Source organism: Nansenia antarctica (genome assembly GCF_963989245.1).
Source record: "Nansenia antarctica genome assembly, chromosome: 2".
Classification (NCBI taxonomy): domain Eukaryota; kingdom Metazoa; phylum Chordata; class Actinopteri; order Argentiniformes; family Microstomatidae; genus Nansenia; species Nansenia antarctica.
In genome coordinates, this window is record NC_137675.1 from 38,181,376 (window position 1) to 38,196,771 (window position 15,396).

The 15,396-nt window shown below is 43.2% G+C and overlaps 1 protein-coding gene across 1 annotated transcript in view; it reads left to right on the forward strand.

The window, feature by feature from the left end:
- mettl22 (methyltransferase 22, Kin17 lysine) overlaps positions 1–15,396 on the forward strand; it is a 128,898-nt gene that overhangs the window by 43,804 nt on the left and 69,698 nt on the right. Inside the window, exon 4 of the mRNA XM_080524537.1 lies at positions 2,132–2,259. Within this exon, the coding sequence (XP_080380663.1) occupies positions 2,132–2,259 (128 nt within the window). The remainder of the gene's footprint in view (positions 1–2,131; positions 2,260–15,396) is intronic.

Below are 15,396 nucleotides of genomic sequence, written 5' to 3' on the forward strand. Positions count from 1 at the left end.
AGGAAGTTGAGTGGTGTTGTCATTATGGTATTTATTTATTTTGTGTGTGTGTATACTTTCTTCTTAATGGTGACTAGGGGTGTAACGGTACACGTATTCAAACCGTCATTTTTCGGTACAAGTCCTTCGGTTCGGTTCATGTGTGTACCAAATGAATGCAGCGTTCTTTTACCCACTGCACTTTTTGTGTGTTGAAGTCAGCCAGTACACATGCTCACACGCGCCTCAGAGAGATTGTTCGTAGTTTAGCATCGTTATGGCGAACGCAGATAAACTAGAGCCTGAAGTTCCTCCAGCTTCCCTTAAATCTCCTGTTTGGGAAAATGACGGTTTCTCAGTTACCTACAATGACGATGGACAAAGACAGGTAGATCAGACCAAAGACAGATGGATCAGACAGAAGACAAAGACAGGTGGATCAGACCAGAGACAGACAGGTGGATCAGACCAAAGACAGATGGATCAGACAGAAGACAAAGACAGGTGGATCAGACCAGAGACAGACAGGTGGATCAGACCAAAGACAGATGGATCAGACAGAAGACAAAGACAGGTGGATCAGACCAGAGACAGACAGGTGGATCAGACCAGAGACAAAGACAGGTGGATCAGACCAGAGACAAAGACAGGTGGATCAGACCAGAGACAAAGACAGGTGGATCAGACCAGAGACAAAGACAGGTGGATCAGACCAGAGACAAAGACAGGTGGATCAGACCAGAGACAAAGACAGGTGGATCAGACCAGAGACAAAGACAGGTGGATCAGACCAGAGACAAAGACAGGTGGATCAGACCAGAGACAAAGACAGGTGGATCAGACCAGAGACAAAGACAGGTGGATCAGACCAGAGACAAAGACAGGTGGATCAGACCAGAGACAAAGACAGGTGGATCAGACAGAAGACAAAGACAGGTGGATCAGACAGAAGACAAAGACAGGTGGATCAGACAGAAGACAAAGACAGGTGGATCAGACCAAAGCCACACGGCTAGCTGCACGTCCAACCCGCCCATTCACCTGAATCGGCATCATCCGAATCCGAACATCACAGGTACAAGAGTGGACAATTTAGAGAAACACAACAATCGGCCACAGGCCACAGGTAATCTCACAACAAACGCCACAGGTAATCTCACAACAAACTCCACAGGTAATCTCACAACAAACGCTTTAGGTAATCTCACAACAAACGCTTTAGGTAATCTCACAACAAACGCCTTAGGTAATCTCACAACAAACGCTTTAGGTAATCTCACAACAAACGCCTTAGGTAATCTCACAACAAACGCTTTAGGTAATCTCACAACAAACGCTTTAGGTAATCTCACAACAAACGCTTTAGGTAATCTCACAACAAACGCCACAGGTAATCTCACAACAAACGCTTTAGGTAATCTCACAACAAACGCCTTAGGTAATCTCACAACAAACGCCTTAGTTAATCTCACAACAAACTCCACAGGTAATCTCACAACAAACGCCACAGGTAATCTCACAACAAACGCCTTAGGTAATCTCACAACAAACGCTTTAGGTAATTTCACAACAAACGCTTTAGGTAATTTCACAACAAACGCTTTAGGTAATCTCACAACAAACGCCACAGGTAATCTCACAACAAACGCTTTAGGTAATGTCACAACAAACGCCTTAGGTAATCTCACAACAAACGCCACAGGTAATCTCACAACAAACGCCACAGGTAATCTCAGGTGCAGCATTCGTAAATTTGCTCACAATGGTTTTGACGTCATAGAGAGACCAAGTCATTTGATTGGACTAGAAGCATGCCAAGTAGTGCCGATTAGATTTCCAGAGCGATGTCCAGTAACGAGGTACGTACCGAACCCAAATGTGAACCGTTACACCCCTAATAACTAGTACATAGTGATGCGTGTTTCAATGAATACCAAAGCCAAAAGTAGCAATTAGAAAATCACAAATTCTCCATGTAAATTCTAGATAATTTGGCCTACAAAGTACTGTAGGAAGGTAGAAGACCATCAATGCTAACTCACTTCAGTGATTATCTGGATAAAAGCAGATAAAAGCAGTTATGGTGGTGATATTATTATATTTGATTGATCAAGATACTAAAAGCCGCTGTGCTAACCTCCTGTTTCCTAAGGCCCAGAGAGCCGCTGTCGGACCGGGAGAGACACAGGGTCTGCCCCATCATCCTCAGCCAGGCGGAGGAGGAGGAGGAGGAGGAGGAGGAGGAGGAAGAGCAGTGCTCCAGAGATGTCATCAGGATTGGTACGAGGTTCTTGATCTTGAGCCCCATTATCACCTGAACTTTGACATTGTCTTACAACCGCAGCATTCAGTGGCGTTACAACCTACAAACGATCCAAACTCAATTAAAACCATTGTTTTTTTATTGTAATTGGCTACTTTCAGGGGTCCTTACAGTTGAAGTCGGAAGTTTACATACACCTTAGCCAAATACATGTAAACGCAGTTTCTCACAATTCATTGACATGTAACACTAGAACAGCGACGTTTTTTTACCTACTTTTAGCGCGACGAGGTGTCGAATCACACGACCACTCTTCACAATGTGGGAGTGTGTACTGACGCACAAAAATCGCTGGATGGCGATGTCACACAAGAAGAGAAAATGACAAGATCACTAGGCTACCTCTAAAAATTTCCTATGCGCAGAGAAGTGGGGAAATTATTAGCACAATCTGATATGAAGCTTGAGTCAGCTGAAAACGAACTACAAATTAAATGATATACTGTATATGGAGAGGAGATTGATTTTGACTGCGGGAGCTTTACTAATGAATGAAAGTTGATTATCATTATTAAAAAAGAATAATAATAAATATTGCAATATTGTGTTATCATAATTATGAGCTTCACAGTGATAAAGTCTGTTTATTTGTCGTGAAATTCGCCGGTAACGTCAGCCTGTCAGCCCCTGCAACTGCTATATTATATGTTATTATATGGAATGGCTGAATATGTTCATTCTTTTTATTTTGATTACATTATATAATTGTATTTGGTATAATGACAAATAAACTTGAAACTTTAATGATCTCACAGGAGCGCGTGCATGCACGGTAAAGTGGAGAGGAGATTGATCGGGACTGCAGGAGTTTTCATTAGGCTACTAATGAATGATGGTTGATTATTATAATAAAACAAATAATAGTAATAAATACATTATATACTGTAGGTCTATTATAAATATCCGTTCGTTATATAATATTCGTTGATGATTACAAATGTAGGCTACTGCAATGACTTTCATTACTACTGCTGCGAGAGTTGAGAGAGTTGAGTACAACTGACAACCTTTCTGGTGGGGGATGGTTTGAAGGGCTTGTTGGATGAATTGGCATCCTTTGTGTGGTGATCGGAAACGATCAAAAAGAGATCATTGAGAATAAGATGACCCTCCCCCATGCATCAACCATTACATCAAGTGAGTATAACTAACTTTAGAAACTAGTTCTTAGCCTACACGTTTATTTGTCAAAAGTTGCCTCGCTGGAACGAGACAGGCGCGCTAGACTTATACCCTTCTTCTCCTTACTTTCCTGTCTGTCTTCACTATATCAGTTCAATAAAATGAAAACTATATGAGTGGGACTGCCCCACTCAGAAAAAACATTATACAACAACATTATATACAAAAAATACAATACAATATTATAAATATCGCCCTCTGCGCTGCGGGCTATGTCTTATTGAGTCATCTGTATTTGGAACACGAGTTGACTAGCTGGAACGAGATATATATGAGATATATGGTACATTGCAGTCGCACGCGCCCGTCCCGCTCCAGTTCTAGTAGATCGCCGACATCATTTTATGTACACATTTCACGGCAAGAGAATTCCGATTTGTGGCAAGAGACAGTTTATTCACCCAACAATTGTTTGACAAGACACTACCTCTAGAAATGCATAAAGTTCCAGAGAAACGGGGACAGAGCAGAGAGTCGGCTGCTCTGTCAGCTTATCACCTTCGGTTTTTGTGAACGGGACGATCAGAAAGAGATTAGTTTACCACAAAACAAGGAATGCAAAATAATGAGGCCATAACTGTATTCAAATAGAAGTCATTATCACTATTAGGCTACCGAGTATCAATCTCAATGGCATTCAATTGTCAGGATTCATCTGTGATAAACAATTGCCTATTAATTACATCCCATTGAATATGTTTGCAATCTGCCATCCCGTAGCCTATTTATCATCATATTTTTCAATATACCTCCATAGCAGTCTACAGTCTGCTATGGACGTAATTTCAAACGATTTTGGTGGACAGCTAAATACATTATCAATATCTTATTATCGATTGTCAATATACTCTCTCCCTTCTTCTCCTTACTTTCCTGTCTGTCTTCACTATATCTGGGACTGCCCCACTCAGAAATATCTGTTCGTTTTTTTTTTTTTTCCAAGATGGCCGCGCGCTTAGACGCTGCAGCTGGAGTGGCTACCACACTGCTGTTTCATTGTGTTTTTAAGTACATTTGTATGTACACTTTTTTTTTAGTACTTATAGGGAACAGTTGTGTATATAGTACCTACAGCAGGCTCGACGTATTAGAAGTCGGCACGCAAAACGACAAGATAGTTACGGCGGAGTTCCTGGAGCAATACAGGATTAACAAAGACATCGCCCGTCTACCGGGAGAACCTTGGTTCACAGTTCCCTCCCTGAGGCGGAAACGCCGGCGCCGAGACCGTAGGAAACGGCGAGGCCGCCGGGGAGGCCTGCTAGCAAGATTAAGACGCAGCCCAAACAAACCAGCTTTGCCAAGTATTTTCCTCTCCAACGTCAGATCCCTGACGAATAAGATGGATGAACTGAGACTACAGGTGGCCAAAAACAACATCGTAGGGGATAGCTGTGTGATTATTCTGACCGAAACCTGGCTAAATGACAACATTGTGGACGCAGCTGTTAGCTTGGAGGGGCGCACGCTACATCGCGCTGACCGAACGGAGCTTAGCGGAAAGTCAAGAGGAGGTGGGATCATAATATCGACGAAGGATAGCTGGTGCTTAAACACGAAAACTCTAAGTAGCCACTGCTCCCCAGACCTGGAATACTTGACTGTTAAATGCCGACCCACATACCTCCCGAGGGAGTTTAACGCGGTGCTAATAACATGTGTGTATATAGCGCCTAGCGCAGACAGCAGCCTAGCATTGGCGCTACTATATGAAGTCATCAGTGGCCAACAAAGCACTGATCCACAGGCTATTCACATCATAGCGGGGGACTTCAATCATGTCGACCTGAAGGCAGTACTACCCAAGTTCTATCAGCATGTGAAATGTGCAACGAGAGGAGAAAAAACACTGGATAAGGTATACACCAACATCAAACGTGCTTACAAGGCTAGTCCGCTAGCTCATCTAGGCATGTCTGACCATGTGTCAATCCTCCTGATTCCTGCATACACTACCATGGGGAAAAGTGCTCCCATCACCACTAAGACTGTCAGAACCTGGCCAGAAGGGTCCGCTCCACTGCAGATCTGCCTAAATGACACCCTATGGCAGGAATATGAGCATGAGGACCTGGAACAGTACACGTCGTCGGTTCTGAACCACATAGTGAACTGCACCAACTCAGTCACCGTGGACAAACGGGTCCGGGTCTACCCCAACACGAAGCCATGGATGACTGGGAAGGTCCAAAAACTGATCAACGAGAGGGACAACGCCTTCTTCGCAGGGAAGAGCACACCGCTGTACAGCTCCACCAGGGCCAACCTAAAGCGCGGCATCAAAGCGGCCAAGGCAGAGCACAGAGAGAAGATTGAGGAATGCCTCCTGAGCAACGACTCCAGGCGGATGTGGCAGGGGGTTCAGCAGATGACAAACTTCAGAGCCAACAGGCTCACAGCCGCAGAGGACGACCCCCTGCTGGCGGGAAAGCTGAACACCTTCTACCCCCGGTTCGACGAGGGGCGAACGGAGGTAACCGCAACACAAACACCACTCTCTCCAGCTCTCAGCAGCCTCACCCTCACAGAGCATGAAGTGAGACGCGTACTGAAGGCGGTGGACCCCAGGAAAGCCTCGGGGCCGGATGGCGTCCTGGGACGGGTGCTGAGAGACTGCGCCGACCAGCTGGCCGGGGTTTTCACCAACATCTTTAACCAGTCCCTGTCCCAGGCCACCGTCCCACCCTGCCTGAAAACCTCAACTATCATCCCAGTCCCGAAGAAAAGCACGGTGAGCTGCCTAAACGACTACCGCCCGGTGGCACTCACACCAATCATCATGAAGTGCTTCGAGAAACTAGTCCGGGCCCACATACTCACACGCCTCCCGCCCAACCTGGATCCATACCAGTTCGCCTACAGAGCCCACAGGTCCACAGAGGACGCCATCGCGACGACTCTCCACGCCACTCTATCCCACCTGGAGAGGGGAAACAGCTACGCGAGACTGCTCTTCGTGGACTTCAGCTCTGCCTTCAACACCATCCTTCCAGACAGGCTAGTGACCAAACTACTGGACCTTGGTCTATCACACTCTATATGTGCGTGGATCAAGGACTTCCTGACCGACCGCCCCCAGAGGGTGCGGGTGGGGCCCCCACACCTCCACAGCCCTCAGCCTCAGCACTGGGTCCCCCCAGGGCTGCGTGCTAAGCCCCATCCTCTACAACCTCTACACCCACGACTTCACCCCCGTCCACCCCAGCAACTACATCGTAAAGTTTGCAGACGACACCACCGTGGTGGGATGTATCTCGGGGGGGGACGAGGCGGCGTACAGGGATGAGGTAGAGCAACTGAGCAAGCTGTGCAAGGTTAACAACCTGCTGCTGAACAAGTCAAAGACCCAGGAATTCATCGTAGACTTCAGGAGGAAAAAGTCCGAGATCCAGCCCCTGCTCATCGACGGAGAGAGCGTGGAGAGAGTCTCAACCCTCCGATTCCTGGGACATCACATGCGGGATGACCTGACCTGGAAGGACAACACAAAATGCACCATCAAGAGGGCACAGCAGCGGCTATACACCCTGAGATGCCTCAGGAAGGAACACAATAAGCAGGAGATACTGGTGGCCTTCTACCGCGGCGCAGTGGAGAGCATCCTCACCTACGGCATCTGCAACTGGTTCTCCAGCTGCACAACAGCGGAGAGAAATGCGCTACAGAGAGTAGTGAGAACAGCACAGAAGATCACCGGCGCCCCCCTCCCCTCTCTGGAAGAGCTGTACAACACACGCTGTCTCAGGAAGGCCTCAAAGATCTCCAGGGACCCGACCCACCCTGGGCACGTACACTTTACCAGGCTGCCCTCGAAAAGGAGGTACAGGACCCCGGCCGCTAAGACAAACAGACTGAAGAACTGCTTCTACCACAGGGCCGTCCAAGCCCTGAACACAGCAAAGACCTAAGTTCTGGGCCCTGGACAGTCTGGACGGATTGAAAAAAAAAATCAGGTGTCGTGCTGAGGCACAAACATGTACATTTCAAGCCTGCAAACTGTGACACTTTAAATAACGTGAAAAAATACTATTGTGCAATATGACAACCCTAGTTGACTATCTGTGCAGTATAGTACAGTGGACTGTGTACATAGCCTTTATTTATGTAAACCAGCTCCTTACCTTCTTGTGATTTTTTTCTTTTTCTAAAAGTGTTTTTTTTCCCCTTTCCTAACACCAGGGGAGCCACCCCTCCTAAATTTCGTTGTTTGGTACCTGTACTGTAGCAATGACAATAAAGTCCATTCATTCATTCATTCATTCATCGTTGATGATTACAGGCATAATCATCGCCAACATCATTTTATTTGATGTACACATTTCACGGCAAGAGACAGTTTATTCACCCAACAATTGTTTGTTCACTGCACAACATGAACACAGTGAGGATTCAAACAAACAAAATAATGAATACACTCTGCAATTGGCTACTACAATGTTGCCAAAATCAACTATCTAATGTTCGAAAACGAATCTACAAATATTAATCTGCGTATATAGGCTACAACTGTCTTGCCTGTTGTGTATTATTATCATTGCAGACACAGGTCTAATCATAACTGAATATTAATAAGGTGAAGGGCAGTATTATTCATCTTTACTTTATTGGGTGAATAAACTCAATATGAATGATTGTACAGTTTTCTATAGGCAAGAATGGGCTGAAACAATGACAGTTACAGTCTCGCTCAAACTGTAGCGAGATTAGGAGACTACTAATTGTAAATAGTAATGCACAAGTATGGTTATTACTGGTGGCCTGAGGTGGTCCAGTGGTCTAGCACCGTGGTCTACAGTGATATACAAAAAAGACATTATATACAATATTATAAATATCCGTTTGTTATATAATATTCGTTGATGAACTACTTTGCTGCGGTAGCTATGCATGCACCACACAACTTGATAGGTACATACTGTGCAGTGAATCATTCATAACTGTACATAGGCTACACATATCATAATATCTTATCACTATTGCATGGAACTTGGGTGAAAAAAAAAACTCAGCTCCAACAAATCTGAAGGGATTGGGAGACAACTGTACAGTTTATCATTTTCATAACTGTCTGTACATATACATATCTTATGTATCCCTATTGCTATATATAGCCTATATATAAACACATACTTATCAGTCTTATCCACTATATCTAATTCAGCACTAAAGCCTGAAGTTTGAGCACAGTGTGTGTCCCCTTGCTACCTCTCCTGATATAAAAGAGAATTGCAGCCAAATTCCAAGGCAAATACACAGACACACACAGAAATACTGCAAAATCGCTTTATACTAACTCGATTTTGAAAATGTAAAGATGCTGGGTGGTAGAACGCACATATCTAGGAAAAGTCATGAAAGGAGGGTCCTGACATTTGATCGAGTGTAAAGGTAGACATTTTTTTGTACTCACTGGTGCCCGATGACACCTCACGGCTTTCCTAGTGTTAATCCAAGAAAACATTTCCTGTCTTTGATTAGTTATTACATATATACTTTATTTTAAGAATGTGACATGGCATATAATAATAATAACAACAACAACAACAACAATAACAATAATAATAATAATAATAATAATAATAATAATAACAGTAGAGAGAGTGATTCATTTCAACTTTTACTTCTTTCATCACATTCCCAGTGGGTCAGAATGAATGAATGAATGAATGAATGAGTCTTTTATTTCGAACATGATTTAAAATAATAAAAGAACAAATAACTTTCCTAGATTCCTACATTTCGTTGTTTGGTACCTGTACTGTAGCAATGACAAATAAAGTCCATTAATTCATTCATATGAAGAGTACAGGCCTCAGGGTTTCCGTTAGAAAAAATTGCCGCCGGACATCGTGTCCGGGAAGATTTCGATTTACCGGACAAACGTGATATATTCCGGTCATCATATTAAAATATAATAAAAAAAAAAAAATTCAAAATCATATTTTTTTTCTCCAAATCTAATATAGCTGTTTGTCGCGGTGATTACTGTTGTGCAGCGGCCTATATATGCCATTTAATGTCTATTTCTCATCCGATACGATTAGATGCGAGCTATATAATATATAATAATATAACATGATTCGCATGCGCGCTATGCCATTATGTCCAGCGCTGAACGGGCGCCTCACTGGGAACTGAACAGACAGCATCGATCAATGAACGGACTCCACATTACGTTAACTGAAGTTTGTTAAATTGTTTGGGATTAATGTGAGTTTTCTATTTTCTCTTTCCAGTTTTACCCTTTTTTAATCAATAAAACAACGTCATTTCTATAACCAGGGGGGTGTTCCATCAACGTCGCTAAAGGAAAATCTAGGCTTATTTCGTTAAGTCTCGCGAGACTCTTAAAAAGATCCAGGCATATCTTGATAGATCTCGCGAGACTTGTCAAAATAGGCCTAGATTTTCCTTTAGCGACGTTGATGGAATACCCCCCAGGTCTCGCTGGTTGGGAAGGCATTTCGTTTAGCTGCCTGTCAAATCATACTTAATCGGACTCGGGAGTATGACAATGAGGAGAACATAACTGTTTATTGAGAAACAATTGATAGGCAGGCTGGGATACGTATATAAAGAAATACCACAATGTCTAGATGTATAACATTTTATTGAACAGTGCAAGCATGTAGGCTTCTGGCGTGACACGGCTAGCCTAATTTCCGTTCATATGCCTTTTATCAGATAAAATAAAATAGAATAAAACTCTTTGAAAATAAATAGGCTTTAAATTAACTTGCAATGCGTATAGGCTAATTTCCGTTCGATGTTACAGCCGGCCTATGCCTTTTCTCAGATAGATAGGGGATAGCCCTGTAAGCTCATACGGGTCTATATGTCGTCCTGAAGACCGGCTGTTAGATCATATCGCTGAAGTTTGTCTCCATCTTAGTGTAAATGTTGTCCGTTTCGTTTGTTATCCTTGTTATTGTGCGATAAAGTTAAGGCGCTCCGCTTCGGGCCACCATTTTCGGCTGGGCACCGGGCACGCACACACTCGTGCACGCGCGGCACTGCCCGGGAGAGAGTGACCCGCCCCCTTTGGTTAGCCTATAGGCTGGCTGGAGGGGGCGGGTCCTTCTCTCTCGGGCAGTGTTGTGTGTGTGTGGGTGTGTGTGTGTTTGGTGCTCAGCTGAGAATGGTGGCCCGAAGCCAATTTGAATACAAAATGTGAACTTTAGCGAATTGTATTCAAATTGTGCTTAGAGGGAATTATTTTCACCGGACATTATGTCCGACGAGTTTTCAATTTGTCGGACTTCAACAAATTTTACCGGACAAAGACCGGTAATTACCGGTTAACGGAAACCCTGACAGGCCTATCAATGTTGGAAAGGGAGTAGGATGAAGCCTAAGCTTATCCTGTCCTACCCCTATCCCTCACTCTCAAGTGAGAACAATAATACTTACATTATATAATCCAGTTAATTAATTCATAAGTATCAACGGTACTAATAGTTTTTCATTAATTCTAATAGTTTTTCAATAGTTAATACACAATTCTTAATACACAAACACAAAATAAATAAATAAACATATTTTTTCATTCTTAAGCCAATTGGCGTCTTATAGAATAGTAACGTTGACTGCCAAAGACGCCAATTGGCGTCTTATAGAATTTATAAATTTTTTCGCGGGGATCGCGTTATTGACATGTTCTACACCTAGCGAGTGAATTTCAGACTTGGGTGTAATGTATTTCGGTCCCAGATGGGGGCAGTAGTTCGATAAAAGCCTGGAGAAGGAAGTGGCTTGCTGTGGGTTGTAGTAATGGCGAAACGGATCAGGGTATGTGCCAAACGCGGCGCGGAGCATTGCGGCGCGGAGCATTGCGGCGCGGAGCATTGCGGAGCATCGCGGCCATCGCGCGACTCTTCAAACAGTTCAGAGTCGGATGATACAGAAAAAGTGCAGAAAAAAAAAAAAAAAAAAGAGTTCTCCAGAAAAAGCTCGTTTTCTCTGTTTATTGGTCAAAATCAGGTGTTTTTGCTGAAACCACCCTATGTTCTACGGCCGATTTCTAAACACTCAAAGAGGCTAGAAACAAACTTTCTTTTTCTGATGAAAGAAGAGAGTCTAAAGTTTTGGTAGATATGTTCAATGTTTATGTAGTCCGAAAAGTCAATAGTTGGTGGGTCTTCAAAGTTCAGCGAAAATGCCCCAAAAGTCTGGCAGTGTGGAGCTCTCCGCTCTGAACATGGCTGGCAGTCAAAGAGTTAATACTGAAACAACACAAAATAAATAAATAACAAACATCAGTATCCACAATGTAATGCAAAAGAAAAAGACAAAGAAAACCACACCTAACCAATTTCAAGGCACCATTTTGGATGAAATCAACTGATAATCATCATGTAATCAACTGATAATCATCATGTGACAGGATATGACATCATTAATCATCATTAAGACCCCTGCAGCAGACCCTCTGAGTGAGAAGAAAAGTAGCCAGCTCTCTCTTAAATGTTTGATAAATGCACTTTTCCGCTCCCTGTTATGAATGTCCCCAAATATCACATCATTCGGTACAACTGCTAAAACACACTGAAAATGTTGAAATATTTTAGAAATATATATTTAATATGAATTATTGTATTGCTAAATTCAAGCTCAAGGTCAAGTTCTCACATAGGTAGCTAAACATGTGCCTGTTTTAACTGTTTACTTGAAGAAAATCATTAGTTTCAACCAAAAATAATCATTCGGTACAACCAGAAATCTGGTTAAATATAGATATAATGGTTGTACAGAATGATGACAATCTACGTTAGTCCTATTTGCACATCTTTGGGTGCAAAATATAAAATATATTATTAATGGAAAATGTGTTGTACATCATTTAACTTTTTAACTTTTTGCTCTTCTGAAAACCTTATCCGTCATTGACCCTTAAACGCACAATCAATTTAGTGTATGTAAAACTTCTGACCCACTGGAAATGCGATATAGTGAATTATATCTATAATATATCTTGTCTATAAACAATTGTTGGGAAAATGTCTTTTCATGCACAATGGTGATGTCCTAACCGACTTGACAAAACTGTAGTTTGTTAACATGAAATCTGTGGAGTGGTTAAACAAATAGTTTTAATGACTTCAACCTAAGGTGGTGTTCTCACTAGAACATTTGCTTCACTTGGAATCGGAGTTTAGGTTTGCTCTGCGTCGTTTGGAGCGGTGAGAACGCGCATTCAAAGTCGCTCCCGCAGCAAAGAACCAACGGATGCTCCGCTTGAAAAGGGTGGTTTCGACTTCCGGTATGACGACTGACTAGGGTAGACGTGTGGAGAGAGGCTCTGAGCGCATTTCATTCATGCAAATATCGCAAGCTGATTGAATTTGGGATAGCATATAGTTTGGTAGATGTCGGGCAAGCAAAGGGCATCACAAATGGGGAAGATTTCCCAGATAAAAACCATCCCTGAGCCTACTGAGCCCACGGGGCTAGCTGAAGCCGAGGACGCTAATAAGCTAATGGCGGGACAGCCACATGATGGGGTAATGGCGCTCTCCCTCTCAGCGCTGCAGTCCGAACTTGCGAAAAACCGGGAGGCTATTTTGGCGGAGATTCAGACCTCGCTCTCGCCTATAGCCACGTCGCTGGAGGCGGTGCGTAGCAGGCTGGATGCCTATGAACCCTGCATCAATGAAATCGAGGGTTGCCTCTCGGATCACAGCGACAGGCTGGGACACCTCGAGAGGCAGGTGGATGGGATGCAGCGGGTCAACAAGGAGCTGATGGAGAGGGCAGAGGATCTCGAGAACAGATCCCACCGCAATAATTTGAGGATCATTGGGCTGCCAGAGGGGTGTGAGGGGCGAGCAACTACTACCTTCATGTCACGGCTGTTTGTCGATATGCTACAGGATGGCTCGTTTACCGATCCACCCGAGCTGGACAGAGCCCACAGATCCCTGAGGGCTAAGCCGGCGGAGGGGGAGCGACCCAGACCCGTCATCGTGCGTTTCCTACGCTTCCAACAGAAAGAGCAAGTCCTCGCGATTGCAAGGAAAAAAGGTCAGCTAATGTTTCAGTGGACTAAGATTTTCATTTTTCCGGATCTTAGCAGTGCGCTCGCCAAACAACGAGCCACATTTAACTCTGTCAAGTCCAAACTACACCAGAAGGGCATCAAGTTCGCCCTCCGCTATCCCGCTGTGCTTTGTCTCACTCACCAACAAGTGGCCTATAAATTCAACGATGCGAAGGAGGCAGAATGCTTCTTCAATCAACGCCTGACCAGCGATGCCTAACTGTGGCTAAATAACTGGACGGGCATACAAGATAACCGAACGAGGTATGGACCCCGACAGTATTGAAACTGTATTTATCTAACCTGTTGCGAACACTCTTTTATCTGGGTTACATCGCACAGTGTTTATGATTTCACGTTGGTTTCATGTTTATAATTTTCAAAAGTCATGCCAGATTCTGTCTCCTATTTCATTGATCTTTACGTGGTTATCATTTGGCACGAAAGTTAACAGATGATCCTGTTTTGTTTAATGTGTTGTGCGCTGTTGTAGAGGGACATGCAAATATTATGCTTTTACTAATGTGCCATGCACTTGGTATAGCCTACATGTTAAAGACACGTTAATGTTTTGTTTTTGACTAACGTACTATATATTGAAGTGACATGCACATGTTTTGTTTTGATTAGTGTACAGCTCAGTGTCCGGCGGTGACACGCACAACTCTTGACAAATGTAGTGTTCTCTTAAAGGGACCTGCACGTAATTTGGTTTGACTATATGTCTTAAAGTGACACGCACATATTTGGTTTTGACTAAGGTACACACACACACACACACACACACATACACATCTTAAAGGAACTTGCAAATACCCTGGTTTGACTAATCCACAATACATTGTCTTAAAGGGACATGCACATATTTAGTTTTGACTTAGGTACACATACACACACGTCTTAACGCGTACGCCACACACACTTACACATGTCTTGAAGGGGCATGCACATACTTTGGTTTGACTACTGTACTGTAATGTGCCATGCACTGTATGTATAGATGTTTCTCTCATTTTTTTTTTTTTTTTTTTTTACATTTGTATTATTACTGTAAAGTACAATCGGTATATATATATAACTCTGTGGTCTCATGTGAGTACAAATATTTGATAGACCTAGTAGTCCGATCCAACCAGTTAAATGTATCCTACTACTTGCTAAATGGTTAGAGCAAATGTTTGTGTTACTGTAGTTCCCAGTAGTTCATGATTGTAACCTTAAGCTTGTTCATTTGAATGCTCTTAGACTCTCTCCACCGTTAGGAGACAGAAGAGTAGAGCACCTAGTTATGTTTTTCCTGAAGTCAAGGAGTATACACCTGCAGTTCACTCCGATTGGGGGAGTGGATATAGGGGGGAGGATGGGTGGGGGGGTGGGCAAGGAAGTGGGTGGGGGCCCCATCTTTTTGTTGCTGTTGTTTTTGTTGTGTTTTTTTCTCTTTTAATTTTTTTCTCTTTATTATGATTTTCTCTCTTTCTTCTTTCTCTCTTTTTCCCCCTCTTTTCCTTTTCTCCTCAATTGCTTGGGTACAAGTACGTTGGGGTCTATTCCATATGTCAGGTTTAAACAACTGTTTATCATATGGCTAGCAATAATGTATGTAAGGGCACGGGACGTGCAGTTAAAATGATTTCCTGGAACGTGGGGGGGGGGTCAATGGGCCTATTGGGATATTTTCCCACCTAAAATACCTTAAAGCTGACATTATTTTCCTACAAGAGACTCATTTACGCACTATTGATCATCAACGATTAAGCCGACCTTGGATAAGCTCAATCTTTCACTCAAAGTTTAATACTAGAACAAGAGGAGCAGCGATATTGATTAAGAAAAATATTCCTTTTAAACATGATGAAGTTATCTGTGATAGTAATGG